General features: G+C 41.8%; 1 protein-coding gene across 1 annotated transcript in view; it reads left to right on the top strand.

The window, feature by feature from the left end:
• GMDS (GDP-mannose 4,6-dehydratase) overlaps nt 1–17,691 on the top strand; it is a 2,292,844-nt gene that overhangs the window by 1,794,926 nt on the left and 480,227 nt on the right. Inside the window, exon 8 of the mRNA XM_044065162.1 lies at nt 17,222–17,340. Within this exon, the coding sequence (XP_043921097.1) occupies nt 17,222–17,340 (119 nt within the window). The remainder of the gene's footprint in view (nt 1–17,221; nt 17,341–17,691) is intronic.

Here is a 17,691-nt window from a genome sequence, read left to right as displayed (position 1 = left end):
TACTCAAGGCACCTTTTTTTTTCCAGAGGCACCTTTTTCGGAGTCTGTATCTGGGTCGGAGGCATCACCCCCTCCAAAGACCATAAAACATAAGGAAAAACGGATTACTCAAGGCACCTTTTTTTCGGAGGCTGTATCAGGGTCGGAGGTCTCACCCCCTCCAAAGACCAAAAAACATAAGGACAAACGGATTACTCAAGACACCTTTTTTGGAGGCTCTATCTGGGTCGGAGGTCTCACCCCCTCCAAAGACCAAAAAAAAATAAGGAAAAACGGATTACTCAAGGCACCCTTTTTCGGAGGCTCTATCTAGGTCGGAGGTCTCCCCCCTCCAAGACCAAAAAACCTAAGGACAAACGGAGTCACTCAGTACCTGCATCCCCCGTCAGTTATGAAACCGAGTTGGCTCTGTGCTTCCTCGGTGCAGACCTCTTTGTCACCAGGCTTTGCGCCTTCTCCCTCGGTGCCGTCCATGATATTCACCCCCTATTTCAGCTCTGACCTCAGCACCACTGACTTCGGTGCCATCCTTGGATCCGACATCGGCTCCGATGACTGTACCTGCTTCGGCACCATCCCCAGCCATGGTGCCGACAGTTTCTTCGGCTCCATCAGCTCCAAAACTCGAATACCTGCCAAGGACAAGATACCTCCGGTGCATACTGTCTCTGTTTCGACAGCAATGTTTTCCCTATTGGCACCATCCACCCTTGTTGCATCGGCTCTGGTGGAACCAATGCTCTCCCAAAGCAGTGCTTGGACCATCCATACCTTGGTATCTAGCCCGTCGCCTATTTTCTTGCTGGTGCTGTCTATGTCCACAGCTCCAATGGCTACCAGTTCTCTTGCTCCTCTCCCAACCCTCTATTTCAGAACCCTGGGCACAGGAATCACAAGAACCCACTTTGAAGGGAACCCCTTCTCTGGAGTTCACCTCAGAAGATCCCACTGGGGAGCCACCCCAGAAGAATGGTGCAAGAGGAAACACCTTGATTCACTGGAAGAATCTATCACCAAAGACACTGATTGTGATGAGGGGGAAGGGTCCCCACGGTCTGCCCCAGACGACATCTCATTCGGAGACATTCTCGAACTCCTCAAGCAGCGGGGAGACTGGAAGTCCTATAACCCTTCTTCTGAGGAATCGGTGTTCCTGCAGGCCTTCCATGCCCAGCCATCTACTTCTTGGGTGACCCCACTGGCAGATGACCTTGTTAAACTCATTGTACAGGGTGCATGGAAGGCCCCAGACAACATAGAACCTGTCCCTCTGAGGCCAGACAAAAATTTTATCTACACCTAAAGACCAGCCCCACTGGTGTAGCAGTTGACAGTTGATTCTATGGTCGTGGGGGCAGCTACCAAGAGGGAACTGGCAGAAGATAGTTCCACCATCCATCCTCCAAACAGAGAGTCCCATACCATGGACAGACTAGGGAAATGAACCTATGCTTCAGCGACATTTGCCATTCGGTCGCTGAACTATCTGGCACACTTTACTCATCTCCAAAGAGACCTAATTTCTGAAATGTCTTCCTCTTTGGTGGGGTACTGTCTGATGAGGTGTGTGATACTGTCGCCTCTCAGCTAACTACCCTTAAATCTATCTCAAACCCCTCGATGCATTTCATATCTCACTCCACCGAGGGTGCAGCTCAAGCTGCTGCATCAGGCGTTGTCATGAGATGTAATACTTGGATGTGGTTGTGTGATTTCGTAGACCACTTTAAATTTTTCTTCGTCAATGCACCTGTCGCCGAATCTGCACTTTTTGGACCTAAAGTACGAAACACACTTACACATAGTGAGAAAGACGGAAAGACCTTGTCTGCTGTGGGCATACACCTTTCCAACCCCCAGAGGTTCTACTCCAGGAACCAGAAGGAAGGAAAAATGTGGTTCAAGAAATCCCAAGGACCTTTTCGTGACACTCGTGGTGAACAATCCCCCCGGGGCAAAGGGGAAACCTCATATGGAAGACGTCCCTTTTTGGGGTAGAGGGGGTCTGCATAACCAGGGCGCTAGAGATTCTCTCTCCGGCAGACCCTACCAGCGCTCTTGAGCAGCGGCCCGATTGCTTCCCTCTGGAAGCTGTCAGGGGTCGTTTTTCTCTGCATCTACCAGCCTGACATCTTATTACTACCGATGTTTGGGTGCAGAGAATAATATCCAGAGGCTAACAAATACCTTTCGACTTAACTCCCAGACCTGTCAAACGAACCCCCGATGTACCACCCAATCAGAGGGAATTAGCAGCCTTAGACATATTAAAGCTGTTAAGGAAAAGAGTCATCCAACCAGTCCCACCAGACCAGACAGGATCCGGGTTTTACTCGAGGTCCTTTTTTAGTGCCAAAAATGACAGGGGACTGGAGACCAATCCTGGATCTCAGCCTATTGAACAAATTTATCAAACCTCAAAAATTTCGGATGGTCACGATACAGTCCATTCTTTCCTTCCTAGGGAGAGATAACTAGATGTTCTCTTTAGACCTCCAGGACACGTACTACCACATAAAGATGGATCACTGCTCCCGGTGGTTTCTCCGCCTCTGGCTTGGAGCCAATCACTACCAGATCAGGGCACTGCCATTTGGTCTCTTGACAGCCCCCCCCCCCCCCGAGTGTTCACCAAATGTATGGCAGTTGTGGTAGCTCATCGTCAACTACAAGGATTCCAGGTGTCTCCCTATCTAGATGATTTGCTCCTTACCGCTCTGACCAGGAATCTTCTAGTCTGCAGCCTCTCTAACGCTCAAGCTCTCGCTCTCCGCTTGGGGATTACAGTCTACAAAGACAAATCTCAAATGTCCCCAACAAAGACACTGGGATTTATTGGATCAGTCTTCGACACAACATCTTGTCAAGCTTCTCTCCCCCCTCACAGGCTTTTGAAAATAAGACACCAAATCCAAGACCTTCTTCCTCAGACCTTTGTATCAGCATGTCTGTACTGCACCTCTTGGGCTCCATGGTAGCTGCCATTACGTTAGTACCACTGGAGGGACTGCACATGAGAATCCTGCAGTGGCTCCTTTCCGCACAGTGGTCATTGCTAACTCACCCACTCGACCACATAATACGCCTTACAAACCGTTGCAAGAAAGAAATGCTATGGTGGATGAAGCCACAAACGAATCTTTGGTGTCGACCTTTCTGTCTTCCCCAGCCCATGGCCACAGTGACCACGGATGCTTCACTGTTAGGGTGGGGGGCATTTCCAGGGAAAGACTGTCCAAGACAACTGGTCCCCCCATGGAGGCCAACTTGCACATAAATGTCCTGGAACTGAGGGCAGTTCTCTTAGCATTGCAAGTGTTCCATGCATCCCTTCCCTCGGGGACCATTGCAATTCAGTCAGACAACATGTCAGTCATCTGGTATATCAACAAGCAAGGCAGAACCAGGTCTTACCCCCTGTGTCGGGAAGTCATGAGGATTTGGCACTGGGCGATAGTTTCCAACCACTTTCTTATAGCAACGCACATTCCTGGGAGTTCCAACCTTATTGCAGACAATCTGAGCAGGAATATCCTGGTGCCTCACGAGTGGTCCCTCAACCCTGTAACAGCAGGTCGGATCTTCCAGCGCTGGGGCAAGCCTTGCTGCGACCTGTTTGCTTTCCCTCTAAACTACAAATGCAGAAGCTGTTTTGCCCTGATCCCACCTCAGGGGGAGCCACCGAGGGACGCTCTAACACATGATTGGCCCCCGGGTCTTCTGTATGCCTTTCCCTCATTTCCCCACATCCCAGAATTTCTCCAGAAGGCTCAAAGGTTGCAAAGCAAATTGATCCTCATTGCCCCCTACTAGCCACGTCAACTCTGGTTCCCATTTCTATGGCCTCATCTGATTCACAGCCCATGGATTCTGGATCATTCCCAGGACCTGTTATCTCATCCTCTGGGACTGATCCATCTGAATTGCACAGGCTCAAGCTCACAGCTTGGTTCTTCGACTTCCAGTGATTGCCAGGCTGCCTGACATCCCATCTCCTGTTTGTGAAATTCTTCTGGCCTCACACAAACTTTTCACTAGCAAAGTTTATTCTAGTAAATGGACTAGGTTCTCTATTTGGGCCAAAGACCAGAACTCAGACCCTTTCTTTGTGCCTATTCAAAAGATCCTACGATACCTGACTACTTTTTTGCATGCAGGAGCCTCAGCTTCAACGATCACTGTACATTTAGCAGCTATCACCAATTTTCATAATGGTCGTGATAATTCTTCAATTATGTCACACCACCTGTGCAAGACCTTTTTGAAGGGAGTATTACATGTTAAACATCCGGCCAAGCCTCCCTTAGAACCCTGAGATGTGACTCTGGTGCTTCAGACTCTCACATGTTCTCCCTTCGAACCCTGTGATTCATGTGATTTGAAATTTTTGTCATGGAAAACCATACTTCTAGTAGCACTTACCTCAGCGAGAAGAGTATCTGAACTGTAGGCCTTGAGTGTCAAGAGTCCTTACTTGATCTTCCACATGGATAGGGTGTCCCTTCGTACTGACCCTTCTTTCTTGCCCAAGGTCATTTCTGGCTTTTCCATTAACCAATCTATTGTCCTGCCGATTTTCCTCCCTCGGCATTCTAATAGAGGGGAGTACCTTTTCCACACCCTTTATGTGCATTGGCAGCTTTGTTGTTATTTGGACAGGACTAAATCTTTCAGGAAAACAGATCAAATTGTTTGTGGCCTTTGCAGGACCCAGATTGAGTAAACCTGTTTCCAAAGTGACTTTATCCTCTTGGCTTAGAAACATCATTACCTTTATCTACCAACAGAGTAAGCTATCCTTACCTTCCAGAATAAAGGCTCATTCTACCAGATCTATGGCTACTTCTGTAGCTTTTCATTCCAGAGCCTCTATGGATGATATATATGCAGCAGCCACTTAGGCAAGACCTCATACCTTTATATCTCCTTACAAATTGGATTTGACCTCCAGGGGACAAGCATCTTTTGGTTCTATGGTGCTCAGGAATATCCTTCCTTAGGGCCACCCAGGACTCAGGTAGCTCTGGACTCGGTCCTAACTGTAATGAAAGAACAAAGATTTACAACATCAAATAAAGAAGTTATGTCTTACCATAACGTTCCATCTGTGTTGTAGATTTTTGTTCATTCATTACTTCCCGCCCTCCTGCCTGGACTCCTGGTGTACTTTAGGAACTCCTGGTTAGGTATTTGCTCAGACAGAGCCTCCTGCTATCTTTTCTATTACTGCATCTTTTATCTAGGGCAGGCAAACTTGATCTGGAGTAAATAGGAGAGGGGCATTATGGGTAGGTGTTAGCTGAGAGTTTTTGGCTTGCACATGCTGGGAAACGGCCATATCGGTTCCAAGGTCCTAACTGTAATGAATGAACAAAGATCTACAACACAGATGGAATGTTATGGTAAGACATAACCTCTTTTTTCTAGTGATTTGATATATTGCACAAAGCACCTATTTCTCTGAATAATACAACAAAAGGAGTGCCAGGCTTCAAAAGAACTCAGACAGTATAGTAAATTTTCGTACCTCAACAAATATGAATAGTTGGAAGGATCGTTTTGCATAATGTGCAGAGGTATATGTATTTTCTGCCATCTAGACTACAGTAGCTAAATGCTAGCCTGCAGTTTTTATTAAGAACAGTAGTATCAGCTGGTAGGCATGGTCCATATTTTATTGCCCACCCAGAGACTGCAAGACACACATTTCATACTTGTGCATTACATTTCATAACAGTTTGCAGCACATGCTGCCACTTTTCATCTTGTACCTTACTGATTTAAAACATTATTTTACTATAGCTAAAGTACTTTAGGTAAGTGATTAGTTAAAATGGCACTCGCCTCTGGTATAGACAAGGTTTTGATCTGTGCTGTACTTTATATTTGTCACATTCACTTCAGGTGAACAGGAACTGACTGCTATGTCTGAGCTACAGTGATATTTCCCTTTCTGTTCTTTTCTTCTGCAGAGGTGCTATGGAATAGAATAAGGACAGCTATCTCTAAACCTTGTAGTATACTATCCATTTTTTTTTTTTTTTGCTACATGTAACTGTTTTCTTTCTGCACCCTTCTCCTGCTAACCACAGTTCATTCTGGTGCATAAGTAAATGTAAACTCCAGGTAACTGTAGCACCTGAAGGAACGTAAGATCAAATCACATGGAATGTTGGATGGCACACATGCACGTGTTGTAGCTTAGCCAAAAGGAGGTAGATCAGAAACTGACTATCATTTAGGATGTAGCAGCTCTTTAAAAATCAGGCTTCGAATATCAGAATAGTAACAGTGACAAGGGAGACAGTAGTGTTCTTCAGTCATATATGAAAGGTAGCGAAAGAGCAGGAAGGCAAAAAAACTGCTGAAATTTAGGTTTTCTGCAGCTTATCACGTTGCACTGCGCACATCTCTGTCAGGGTTGTAGCCAAAATTTCACATTTGTACACCAGGCTCTCTTACCTAAAAAAAAAAAATGTTAAAACCAGTACCAGAAAGTTTACATGTGGTGTGTTTACCACTTTAAAGTGAAGTGGAGGCCTCTTTATCCTACAGCCAGTTCAATGAGCTATCTTTACACACACACACACACACACACACACACATATATATATATATATATATCTATATATAAACAATTAGCGTAGAAATATTGACAGAATCAAGTTTTTCTAAGTGTGAGTTTCCAGTTTGCTGACAGGCAAAGTCTGAATTTCTTTTTTTTTTTGGCAAAAATGTTTTATGTTTCTCAGCAGTTAGAATACTTAGCTACTTAAGCAAGTCAGCAACTTGTGGAATTTAAACCTAAAAATGTTGTCTTGGAGCTTGCAAATGAAATGGTTAAAAGAGAGCCCCATGTCAGTGGGGCAGGGATTTGAATCCAGTCTGTGGCCCAGCGATGCCATGGGTCATGCGGTTCAGTATGTGAACAGGAAAGTGAGAATTGTTGAACTTTTGCCTCAGCTGTGTAGTCCATCAGAGAATAAATGGACCAGATCAACTGTGCAGCTGTATGAGAGGTAAATGACTTCAATGCCTTTCACACAGGGGCCTTTGTGTTCTGGGCATGATGTGGTATTGTGATCGGACTCCGTAGGCTCTGGTCTTGCAGTAATTACTAACCCATTATCATGCTACAACCTGAGATCATTTATCTTCTAATTCTGCTTGTCACCTGTTCTTCATTTACTAGTCAATAACCATTAATTATACTTTGTAGAATTTTAAACATATTCTTCCCTCTTCTGTTTTACCCAGTAAACTAGCTAAATATGATAAATAAACCCTGTAATTATTGGCCTCTTTCTATCCTAGTTCTCAGCCTGCAGTTTTGTGCTATGTGATTACATAGAGGAAATACCTCTAAATTGAATCAAGGTCAAGAATCTGAGCAAGTCTGCTTTTAGCTAGGATGAGCATAGCATTGCTTTCACCTAATATGGTGGCTAAGGAGGTAGCTTTGTGCTGTGTAGTCTTTCTAATGGTGCATATGCTGCAGCCTTTATAACAGTGCATGATTCATTATTTCTTTTAAGGATGTGCAGACAGCCCTGAGTTTCATTTTTATAGAATTCGCAGGAGTATCACAAAATATTTTGCATAGGTAATGATTTATGAAGCATTCAGTTACGCCAATTTTCAGCAGTAGATGATGATTATTATTCTTGTTATTACTGTTAAGAAAATAACGTAACTTATAAAGGAATACCATGCTCATAGGTTTTAGAATGCTGTTCTGTGGATGCTGAGTTTCAGAAAAAAATGTCTGCTCTTTGTGAGATTTTGGGTTCAGCAATATCAACAGTTTCTGAAACGCCTTTGGTTATATACAGTGTTTATTTTCATGTCATCTTTTTACGTTGTCAGAAGAGTGTTTCAGTAACATTGGCATTTACATTTTACTTTTGCTGCTCTTTTTTAATTTTGTGCAGAAACTGATGTATTAAAGCATTTCATAGCCATTGCAACAGTTTTAGAAGCAGTGTTAAATTCTTACCATCATTTCTATGGTGTTGAAAACTACTTGTGGTCACAATTCAGAATGTAACTCAGCAGAGTGTGGTTATTACATGTTGGTCCTTCGGCTTTTCCCGGTTAGGTGTCACCACAGCGGAGCACCGGTCCGCTAATGATTGGCAGTAGATTTTCATGGTGCCGAGGTGCCAGCTCGACGCTCAACCTTCAACGAAGGCACGCCCATTCATGTATGTCTTTCGAATGCCACTCGACCGCGGGGAGGACATGCAGACTCCACACAGAAGGCGGTCCAGCCGAAAATCGAACGGGAGAACCGTGCATTTTAAAAATGAGGAAGATTTCTGACATTTATATATGTATTTATATATACATACATAGAGAGAGAGAGAGTTACATTTCATTTCATCTAAAGCTCATTTGATTAAGGGAAAAAAAAACAGTGGCCCATTTAATAGAAAACTCATTTGATCTAAACCACAAATGACTGAATCACATTTGACAGAAAATGAACTGTGCTGTTAGCAAATAGGACTTTATGAAGCTGCTGACTTCCTTGCAGGTATGCATATATGAGATTAGTATATATAGTTAAGGGGGGTGTGGGGAATGCTGGGTACCCAGTAGTGTTGTATTTGCTGATTGCTCTAGTGATCTGTTTGGTTTCATTTTGTTTTGGGTTTTGATTCTTGTGGTTAGATATTTGGAAAGTTTGTATATTGTGGGTTTTGTTTTGTTTTTTTCCTTTGGATTCGTGGCCTTTGCTTTCATAAAATGAATCCTTGTTAAACTAAACCATGTGGACCAGTATTAATGGTTACACTTCCTACTCATAGAAAAATAAAAGTATGTTGAAGTTGAAGGAGTTCGTATTGGAAAGATTGTTTTAATTCCAAAAATAAATTTGTGACAATTAAAGTTACAGAATAATAGCACTTTACCTTGTTATAAAGATTCAGAAAAGAATTTTATACATAAAAAGCAGAGTTGTAATACCTCAGTTTACATTATGTGTGGCAGATCTTGTGTTATGCAGTGCTGTAAAAGACTGCTTATTTATTTCCAGACATTCAGTTAAAGGATATATATTTAATTTTGTAGTGTTCTACTTAGAATGACCAGTTGTAGATGCTTTTAGGAAGAGTAATAAATATCTCACTGGTGCTGCAAAGACAAAGTCAAATGCTAGCTTTCAAACTGAATGATTTGAGCATTTTTCAAACGATGTTTCTAGTTATACTGACTACAGTTTTTTGTACGCTTGTGTGCATGTGTTTGTGTGTGTGGAGACACACTAGTTTAGAAATACTTCTGCAATTGTTGTTCCTTCGGCTTTTCCCGGTCAGGGGTCGCCACAGCGGAACTCCGGTCCGCTAATGATTGGCAGTAGATTTTCACGGTGCCGAGGTGCCAGCTCGACGCCCAACCTTCAATGAAGGCACGCCCATTCACGCATGTTTTTCGAACACCACTTGACCGTGGGGAGGACATGCAGACTCCACACAGAAGGCACTCCAGCCGAGAATCGAACGGGAGAGCCTCTTGCTGTGAGGCAACAATGCTACCGCTGCACCACCGCGGCTCCTAGAAATACTTCTGCAGTAATATGTATGATTGTTAAAAACAAGGAGGAAATTCTTGGAGATTCCAGGAAAAACAAATTTGGTGAATGTATTATAGTAATGTAGTGTATTTGACCTTGTAAGTGTTTTTAAAGCATGCTTTGAAGATCAACAAAAGACCTGAAAATGTTCTTGAGGTCAGTGTAGCTTTGATGTCGACAGAACTGCAGCATCTGTCACTTGCATGAGCAAGACAGCATCATGCATTTCAGCTGCTATGATTTAGACATAACACTATGATTTTGCCTTCTTATTTATGCTTACTTATCCTAGAATTACATTCATAAAGTCTGAATGCATACTTTATTAAATATATAAACTGCCACTAACTTTATAGGGTCTAGCATATAAAGACATTATTGCAAAAAATAAGAAATTACTTTTTCTGACCATCTGCTATGATTTTAGTGGCTAAGTGCAATATCTGTAATGCTTGGTGGATGAGAGGTGTGGGCAACTTGGTTCAGGCCATCCTCATTTTGTGACACTATATCAGTATACCCCAAAAGCTTACTTTGTGGATGAGGAATCATAAGTTTTTAGAAGAGAGGCCGTATTATTCATATGTTGGTTGTTATTGCTCCATGGAATAAAAATGAAAGATCAGATGTTTATGATGTTGATGTTTATTGTTCTGGAACATAGTTTGCCATATATTCTATGCTTGGTTTTCACTTGTAGGAGCAGGAAAAGATGCACCTTTGCCACTTTTTCTGAGTTTGTGCAACCTTGGAATTACATAAAGAATTTTTTTTGGTGGGGGTAAAGCTTTTAAATTTGGAGTTACAGCAGTTATGCAATATATAGCATTTTTTCCTAGTGATGACTTGGGTGTGAAGTTAAATACATCATTAGATATATTAGTTATGATTAATTGCATCTTCCTTCTGATGCAAATAATTACAGTAAAACATGTAGAAGATCCCTAGAAGAGGAGTAAGGATCATTCAGTGGTGGGAGATGTGCACAGATCTCCTCTTTCTTCCCTCTTAAACCTGTCTTGATAGTAGGCAGAAAACTGTCACAGTATGAGACCTATAAAGCATGAGAGTCACCTTGTCCCCCCTCCATTGTCCTCCTCTAGTGTTCCTCAAAAGGACTTCAGCCTTAAAAAGGGAGACCCAAGTGTTCCACTTAGGAAGGAGCAAGTTCTCCAGTTTTGCCTTACCTTGAAAAGGCATTCTGTGAGACAAATGGATGCTAGACATCGTAGAAGAAGGCCATATTTTCAATTTAAAGGCTAGTCCTTGTGCATCCTTGGTTAGGTGAGCTGTAGTAGTTGGTGGTGGTGGAAGAGATCCTGACAAATTTGCAGTTTGTTCTTGTAAAGGGAGTTAGAGATAGGGTCCATTCCAAAGAGAATCCTGAAAGAGGGCTTTATGCTTGTCTTCTACTGTCATTAATGCATGGGTGGTCTACTGCTAAATATTGGATCTGAGCAGTTTCAACCTTCAGCTCATGATGGCAATACTTGTGACATGACATATGAATACTTGGGAGCACTGTAGGAAATGTCTGTTCTTTGCTATGTGCAAAGCAGCACTTTCAGTACAGAATGTTTCCATCTGGCATTTTTCTTTTCTGATGGACTTTATCAAGGTGTTTGTTGTATCTAAGAAATTCTCCATTTGTGCAGCTTTCTGTTTTTTCCCCCTTTGGATGACTAGCCACTGGTGAACCCTGCTCAGGATTCCCTGGCTCCAGCTATAGATGGGAATATACTTTTTCTGCAGTCACATAAGTTTAACTATATCTGAGGATAATCCTCTGTGCTTCTAATTCTTTGTAGTCCCTTAACTAAAGCAGCTCTCAGCTCTGCACAGAACTGCAATTTCTTTCTTTGAAAAGGGGCCCAGGGATCTGGCCTCCCATATTTCATTGCAGAGATGGCTTTAAGCCCAGCTAATTTTTCAAACCCTGTGGGTTTATAGCAGTGATGGTGTTCATAATCCCCAATGGTGAGCTATTTATGGTAGTTTTGCAGTACATGGTTTTGCTACTTGCTTCATTGTCATGATTGTTCCTGTTTCATTGTTTTCCTTGTTTTAGACTCTTACAACTACTTCCTTGTTTTGTAGGTCTTGGCCTGCAGTCTGGAGATGGTCTTTACTGTCTTTCCTTGTACAGGTTCTTTACATGAAATGTATCACACTGCATGAAAAGGGAATTCATTTTGGTTCTGCTGTAGCCCAAGAGTGTTGAAGCTCATTAGAGAAACATCTCCACCTCAGTTTTCTTAAGCACTCTATTCTTGGCCTTATAAGGTTTGGAAGCACTCTTGAAGTCTTAGCTTCTCACAAGGTTGCACAGATGGGTTCTTGTAACTAAGAAAATGAGGGGAGGGCTTCCTACTCCTCTCTGTGCAGGAAAATGATTATGCATGGGAGTGGTTCACCAGTTGCAAAATCTTCCTGATGATGGTCGATGACATTTCAGGACACAATGTTGTGTCAGATATTCTGAGTTACAGCTTGTGCCCCCATTTGGAGCTTTGGCTTGAGACAGTACATCTGTTGTCTATTCAGGAAATGCATTACTACTTAAACTAAAATTTGATCCATAGCAGGAGAATGCATTGTTCTTAAGCTAGGTTTTGCTCCCTCCAGTAGGGATGAGTGTATGGTAGATGCATTCTCATTAGATTGGGGGAGTCTTTAAGGCTGCCTCATCCCATTCTCCTTCATTCCTCCCTTGCCAGTAGAATTTTACTTGAAAGTTTAAGTCTCATACTCATCACCCCATGGTAGGTTAAAAGGGTTTGGTTCCAGGACATTTGGCTGTTTTTCCTGTCCAGATGATGTCCGGTTCCTAGTCTCAGGGGTTTTGGCAGTGTAGCAGAAATGATAACACTTGAATGCTGTGTCGCTCCTTGTTCATTTATTACATTCCCCCAGGGAGAATTCTGTATGCTTAAAGGCTGCCAAGAAGACTTCCAGTGAGGCATTTGCAACACCAAGTGGAAAATGTTCTCCATCACAGCAGAACAATATCTTTCCTCTTCAGGTGTACAAATCAACAAGATTTTCCAGGCACTTTGTGTGTGTGTTCTATCTAGGCCCCCAGTTATTCACCAGCATAAACCATCCTGTCATGTTGTAGTATGGAGGAGTAGAAGTGGAGGGGGGCCCTAACAGTGTATTCCAGTGAACCTTTCCTAAAAGAGATCCTTCATCTCTGGCTCATGGTGAAGAATTGTCTTCTCCTTTGGTTAATAATTTCATGACTGATATGCTGTTATATATAGCCTTTGAACTAGATGGCTCATTTAACTTTAGTCGTGTGTCCTGGTAGATGGTGTTTCTTATAGTCTTTACCCGAGTTTTGACAGATTACAGAGTTTCAAGCTGTTTTGTGTCAAGAATCGCATCCCACCTTCCTTAAGGATTATGTTCCTATCAGGACAAATTCTCATTATTTTCCAGTAGTTGTTTTCTAAGCTATTGTTCCACGTGAAATAGTTTTATGGCATGTATAACTGATCACTCTTTCTTCAGGGTTTAATGATTTCAGAATGAGACTATTAAAGGGGACACAACATATGAGGGTGAAGCCCCACCCATATAGAAGTTGCAGGGGTGATAACTAACCTGCAGAAAACAAATTTTTATATATTTTTTACATGTAATGTTTGCATGAAACTGTACAGTTTTAAGTATGTGTCTGGATATTTTGTGTACTCACTATTGAGTTTCTTGCAGTTGCAGCCAAGCATTTTAGTCTCAAGATGTGTACTTTAGAATTTGTAGAGTAGGACCATATGTATAATTGTGTACGTGGGTGTGTGCGTGTGTGTGTGCATGCTTGTGTTCACTAATATGAGCTCTTTGGTGACTGCAGAGTTTTTGTTTTGTGCCATCTGTATGTCTTGTTTCCCCCTACTCCCAACAACTTCAGCCATCCATGGTGTTCTTGGCTGTCTTTTATGTTTCTACTGTCTTCTAAAATCTGTTAAGCAAATTGCCTCAGAGAAACATTCTGTTGTAATTGTCTTGCCTTCATGCAACTACATCATGATAAAACTGGGTTTTTGTAACCACTTACATACATGTACATGAACTACAAAATGAACTTGCACCTCACCTAAGTGTCATGTTTAATCATAGCCTCACCTAAGGCTTCGTGCCCACTGAGAGGCACACAGCTGCAGTTATCCCACTTCACAAGGGGGATCCACCTTGGATCCTGGGAACTACCATCCCATAAGTCTGGCGAGCCTGATCTGCAAGGCCATGGAACGTATTATCATTGAACTTATAAACAAAGACATTGGCAGCCTTCAGACACTGGACCCCACCCAGTTTGGTTTCGTGAAGGGCTGATCATATCTCCTCAACCTGATTGACTTCTTTGAATCAGTCTCCAGAGGCGTGGACAAGGGTAAGGTGGTCCACACAGCCTATCTGGACATCACCAAGGCCTTAGACACCATCCCCCACTCTGGAATCACAGATAAACGTACTAAGCTGGACATAAATCCCTATGTCACTCGATGGGTTTCCAACTGGCTTATTGACAGAACCCACACTATAAAAGTAGCAGACTCCAAATCCAGCTCCAGACAAGTGACGAGTGGTGTACCTCAGGGTTCAGTCCTGGGACCAATCTTGTTTGGCATCAACTTCTCTGAAGTACAGGCCAACACTAAGGAACTCTGGCTAACAAAGTTCGCAGATGACTGCAAACTGGGAGCCATTATTGAATCCCCAAGTGATGTGGATATTCTACGAAAGGGCCTTACAGAAACAGATGCTTGGTGCCAGAGCCATGGGCTCAAGCTCAGTGCCAAGAAGTGTATAGTTATCCCGTTTGGGAAAAAACATGTACCCATGAATTACCACATAGGTGGCAGTACACTAAACAATGAAAGTGTGATAAGAGACTTAGGAACACAGGTGGAGTGGTCTCACCTTCGATAACTGCATCAGTCAGGAAATCCTTCTATGTGGCATACCTCATCACTAAGGGCTTTTCATCCAGAGAAAAGGGGGTCATTATCCCACTGTACTCATCCCTCATTAGACCCATCATAGAGTACAACACCCCATTTGGTATGTACCTCACAATACATCTGCAACAACTGGAAAGGTCGCAGAAACACCTCACTAAAAGAATCACAGGCCTAAAGCAGATGCCCTATGCTGACCGACTAAAAAAACTCCAGCTATACTCTGTCGCATATCGTCTACTCAGTGGCGATCTTGGCTTAACATGCAAGGCCATGTCAAACCAGAGCTGTTAGACATGCTACACTTAAAGAAATCCCAATCCCTCAGAGCCACATGCTCCAGGGACCTAAACCTGGTCACTACAATAAACATAACATGCTGGAGGGATAGATTTCTGACCCAGAGACTCCCCATACTCTGGAATAGACTGGCCATACACGGCAAGCAGAGCGCCTCCTTGGCCCTCTTCAAAAGGAACCTTGACAACTGGATGAGAGCTAGGAAATTTACCCCAGTTATCACATCAGTCATCCTGCTAGACAGGGAAGTAAATACTGTGGGAAGAAATAGCCAGGGAATTGTTATGGCTAGGCTTGTACAGACCCTAGGGCTGATAGCCTAGTACCAACCTATGAACTTACCCCAAAAACTATACTCATCTTAATGACATATTTCTTTTTATACATCTTGAAATAGTTATGCTATACTCCTGATTATTGACACTGTATAACATTGTATTGCTACTTAATGCCTTGTAATAATCCTGTAATATTGCTGTTTAATGCTAATTTATAATAAAATTGTATAATATGTTGGAGCTTTTCTTCCCTGGCCTCCACTGAAAAAGGGCTCTTCAGCTCAGTCAGACAGTCCTGGTCAACAAATGTAAAATAAAAATAAAATAAATGAAATCATTAACTCCTCCCTAATCCTCTGTCCTACAGCTTCTTCCTTTACTCCTTTCCCAACTTTCCTTTTTAAATTTTTTTTTTGAAAAATACTTCTCCCCACAAAAAAATAGTCCTTCCTCCCTCATATCCTAGTCTACAGTCCTCCTCATGGCTTCCTTCTGTGCATCCCTTGTCTTCTTTCTCCCATATTTGTAGCTTTTGTATAGTCTCCCTTTCCTGCTTTATAAAAGAACAGTCGGGGTCCACATAAGGACACCCTTATAGTCAATGAATACAACCTTATAGCTGTTTGAGTTTATTACTGGATAGCTGCACTTCATAGTTAGTAAAATTTGCTTGTAATTCAGAATGTGTTAGCTTCAAGGAGTAAAAAATGTTATTGTGTATAATTTAAGATTTATTTATTATTTTTGTAATCCATAAAATGAAGCAGCTTTTCAGGCAAAACAATAACGCCCTAAGCAGGGCAAGCTTAGAAAATTGTGAAAAAACACACAGACGGCTCAGTACACTTCAGTTCACTTAATTCCACAGAAACACAGCTGAAGTGTGCTGAGCCGTCTGTGGGTTTTTTCACAATTTTCTAAGCTTGCCCTGCTCAGGGCTTTATTGTTTTGCCTGAAAAGCTGCTTCATTTTGTGGATTACAAATTTTATTTGGAAGCTGCTGTGAATTTTGTTTTATTTATTATTTTATTCATTTACATTTATTTACTGGGAAATTCCAAATGGACACAGGTCCTTTTTCAGTCAAGGCCCGAAGATCGTGAAGGTATGTCTTGAACCTAGGACCCTATACACCATAGTCACAGTAGTTAACCACCAAGCCATCACAGAAGTAATAATAAAATCATTTTAAAGTAATATATGTGCTTTGTAATATGTATATATAGGTTTGTACTAGACTAACAGCCCTTGTGGGCCATTTTAAGCCTTGCCAGTTATCCCTTTTGAGACTCAAACCCAGCACCTTGTGTTTGTAAGGTAAGCACCTTAACCATTAGGCCACCCTCCCTATGTCAGTTGTTAAATTGTTGATGAATAGTGTAAATAAGAGCGGGCCTAGCACAGAACCTTGGGAACACCATTGTTGACTGCTGTGGTGTGAGTGCTGGTTATTATCGTACACTCTAAGTATGTTTTTATTTTCTTTTTTTTATACTTAACGCCGTAAAATTCAACTAAATAAATTGTGCTATGATTACAAAAAAATCCGACTAGACAAGCAGTCTTCCTTTTTTTGTTTTTGTTTTTCTTTCTTTGCGTTTCCTTTTTTTCACTGCTGAATGTAAGTTTCTACAGTCACACTGCTATCAGATGTATCACCTATAATGAAATAATTAATATCAGCAGACAGATATGTTACACCTAAATTTATGCTAACAGTCAGACTGCTTCATTAACCATAGCAGTTTTAAGTTACGGGTTTTCTGTAGCTGTGGAACCTGTTTGTCTACACAGACATTTGTGATTTATTTCATATAAAGAGCACCTTGTGCTGAACAAGCCAGGACTGAATTATTCTGTCTCCCAAGAAAGATAACCCTTTCAACTCAGTGGTGAGATGAATGGTCTAAGAGATCTGGGCAAGCCTGTACTTTACCTGTCCTGTGGATAAATAGAGTGCTTCCATTTTCATTGACATTGGATCTTCACCTTTTACAAATGCTGCAGTTAATCAACTCAGATTAAGAAGTAAACAGTAAAGTCAGACTTATCACGGTGCTCTTATTTAAACTGGATGCTTTCTTGATTTTTTTTTTCTGCAGGCCATGTGGTTGATGTTGCAACAAGAAGAGCCTGAAGACTTTGTCATCTCTACCGGTGAGGTCCATAGTGTTCGAGAATTTGTGGAAAAATCATTCAAACATATTGGAAAAACTATTGTGTAAGTTTGGACTAAGCAGCAAGATGTTATTCTTTTTTGTTGTTGTTTGGTAATCAAAATGCCATCCCTTTTAGGTGCTAGCTGGCGATCAACACTATTTTGCTGTTATACTGCCAAAGCATGCTGTAATTATTCTTTTTTAAAAGGTTTTAGTGTTTATATTTTTAATTACAATCTCATACTGTGATGCTTGTCTTTATCCAAGTCCAACACATTCTAGGAAGCATCACCAATGTTGTTTAAATGTTTCATTCCTAAAAAGGGATATATCTTGGAGTCTGTGTTCCCTAAACCTTTTTTTTTCTAATCAAGATATTGTCACAAATGTAGTTTTCTGTTGAGTACTAAAGG

Source organism: Protopterus annectens, chromosome 3.part0 (assembly GCF_019279795.1).
Source record: "Protopterus annectens isolate FY-2018-M chromosome 3.part0, PAN1.0, whole genome shotgun sequence".
Taxonomy (NCBI): domain Eukaryota; kingdom Metazoa; phylum Chordata; order Ceratodontiformes; family Protopteridae; genus Protopterus; species Protopterus annectens.
The sequence above is the reverse complement of the archived record's forward strand: the minus strand, read 5'-3'. Positions and strand labels throughout refer to the sequence as shown.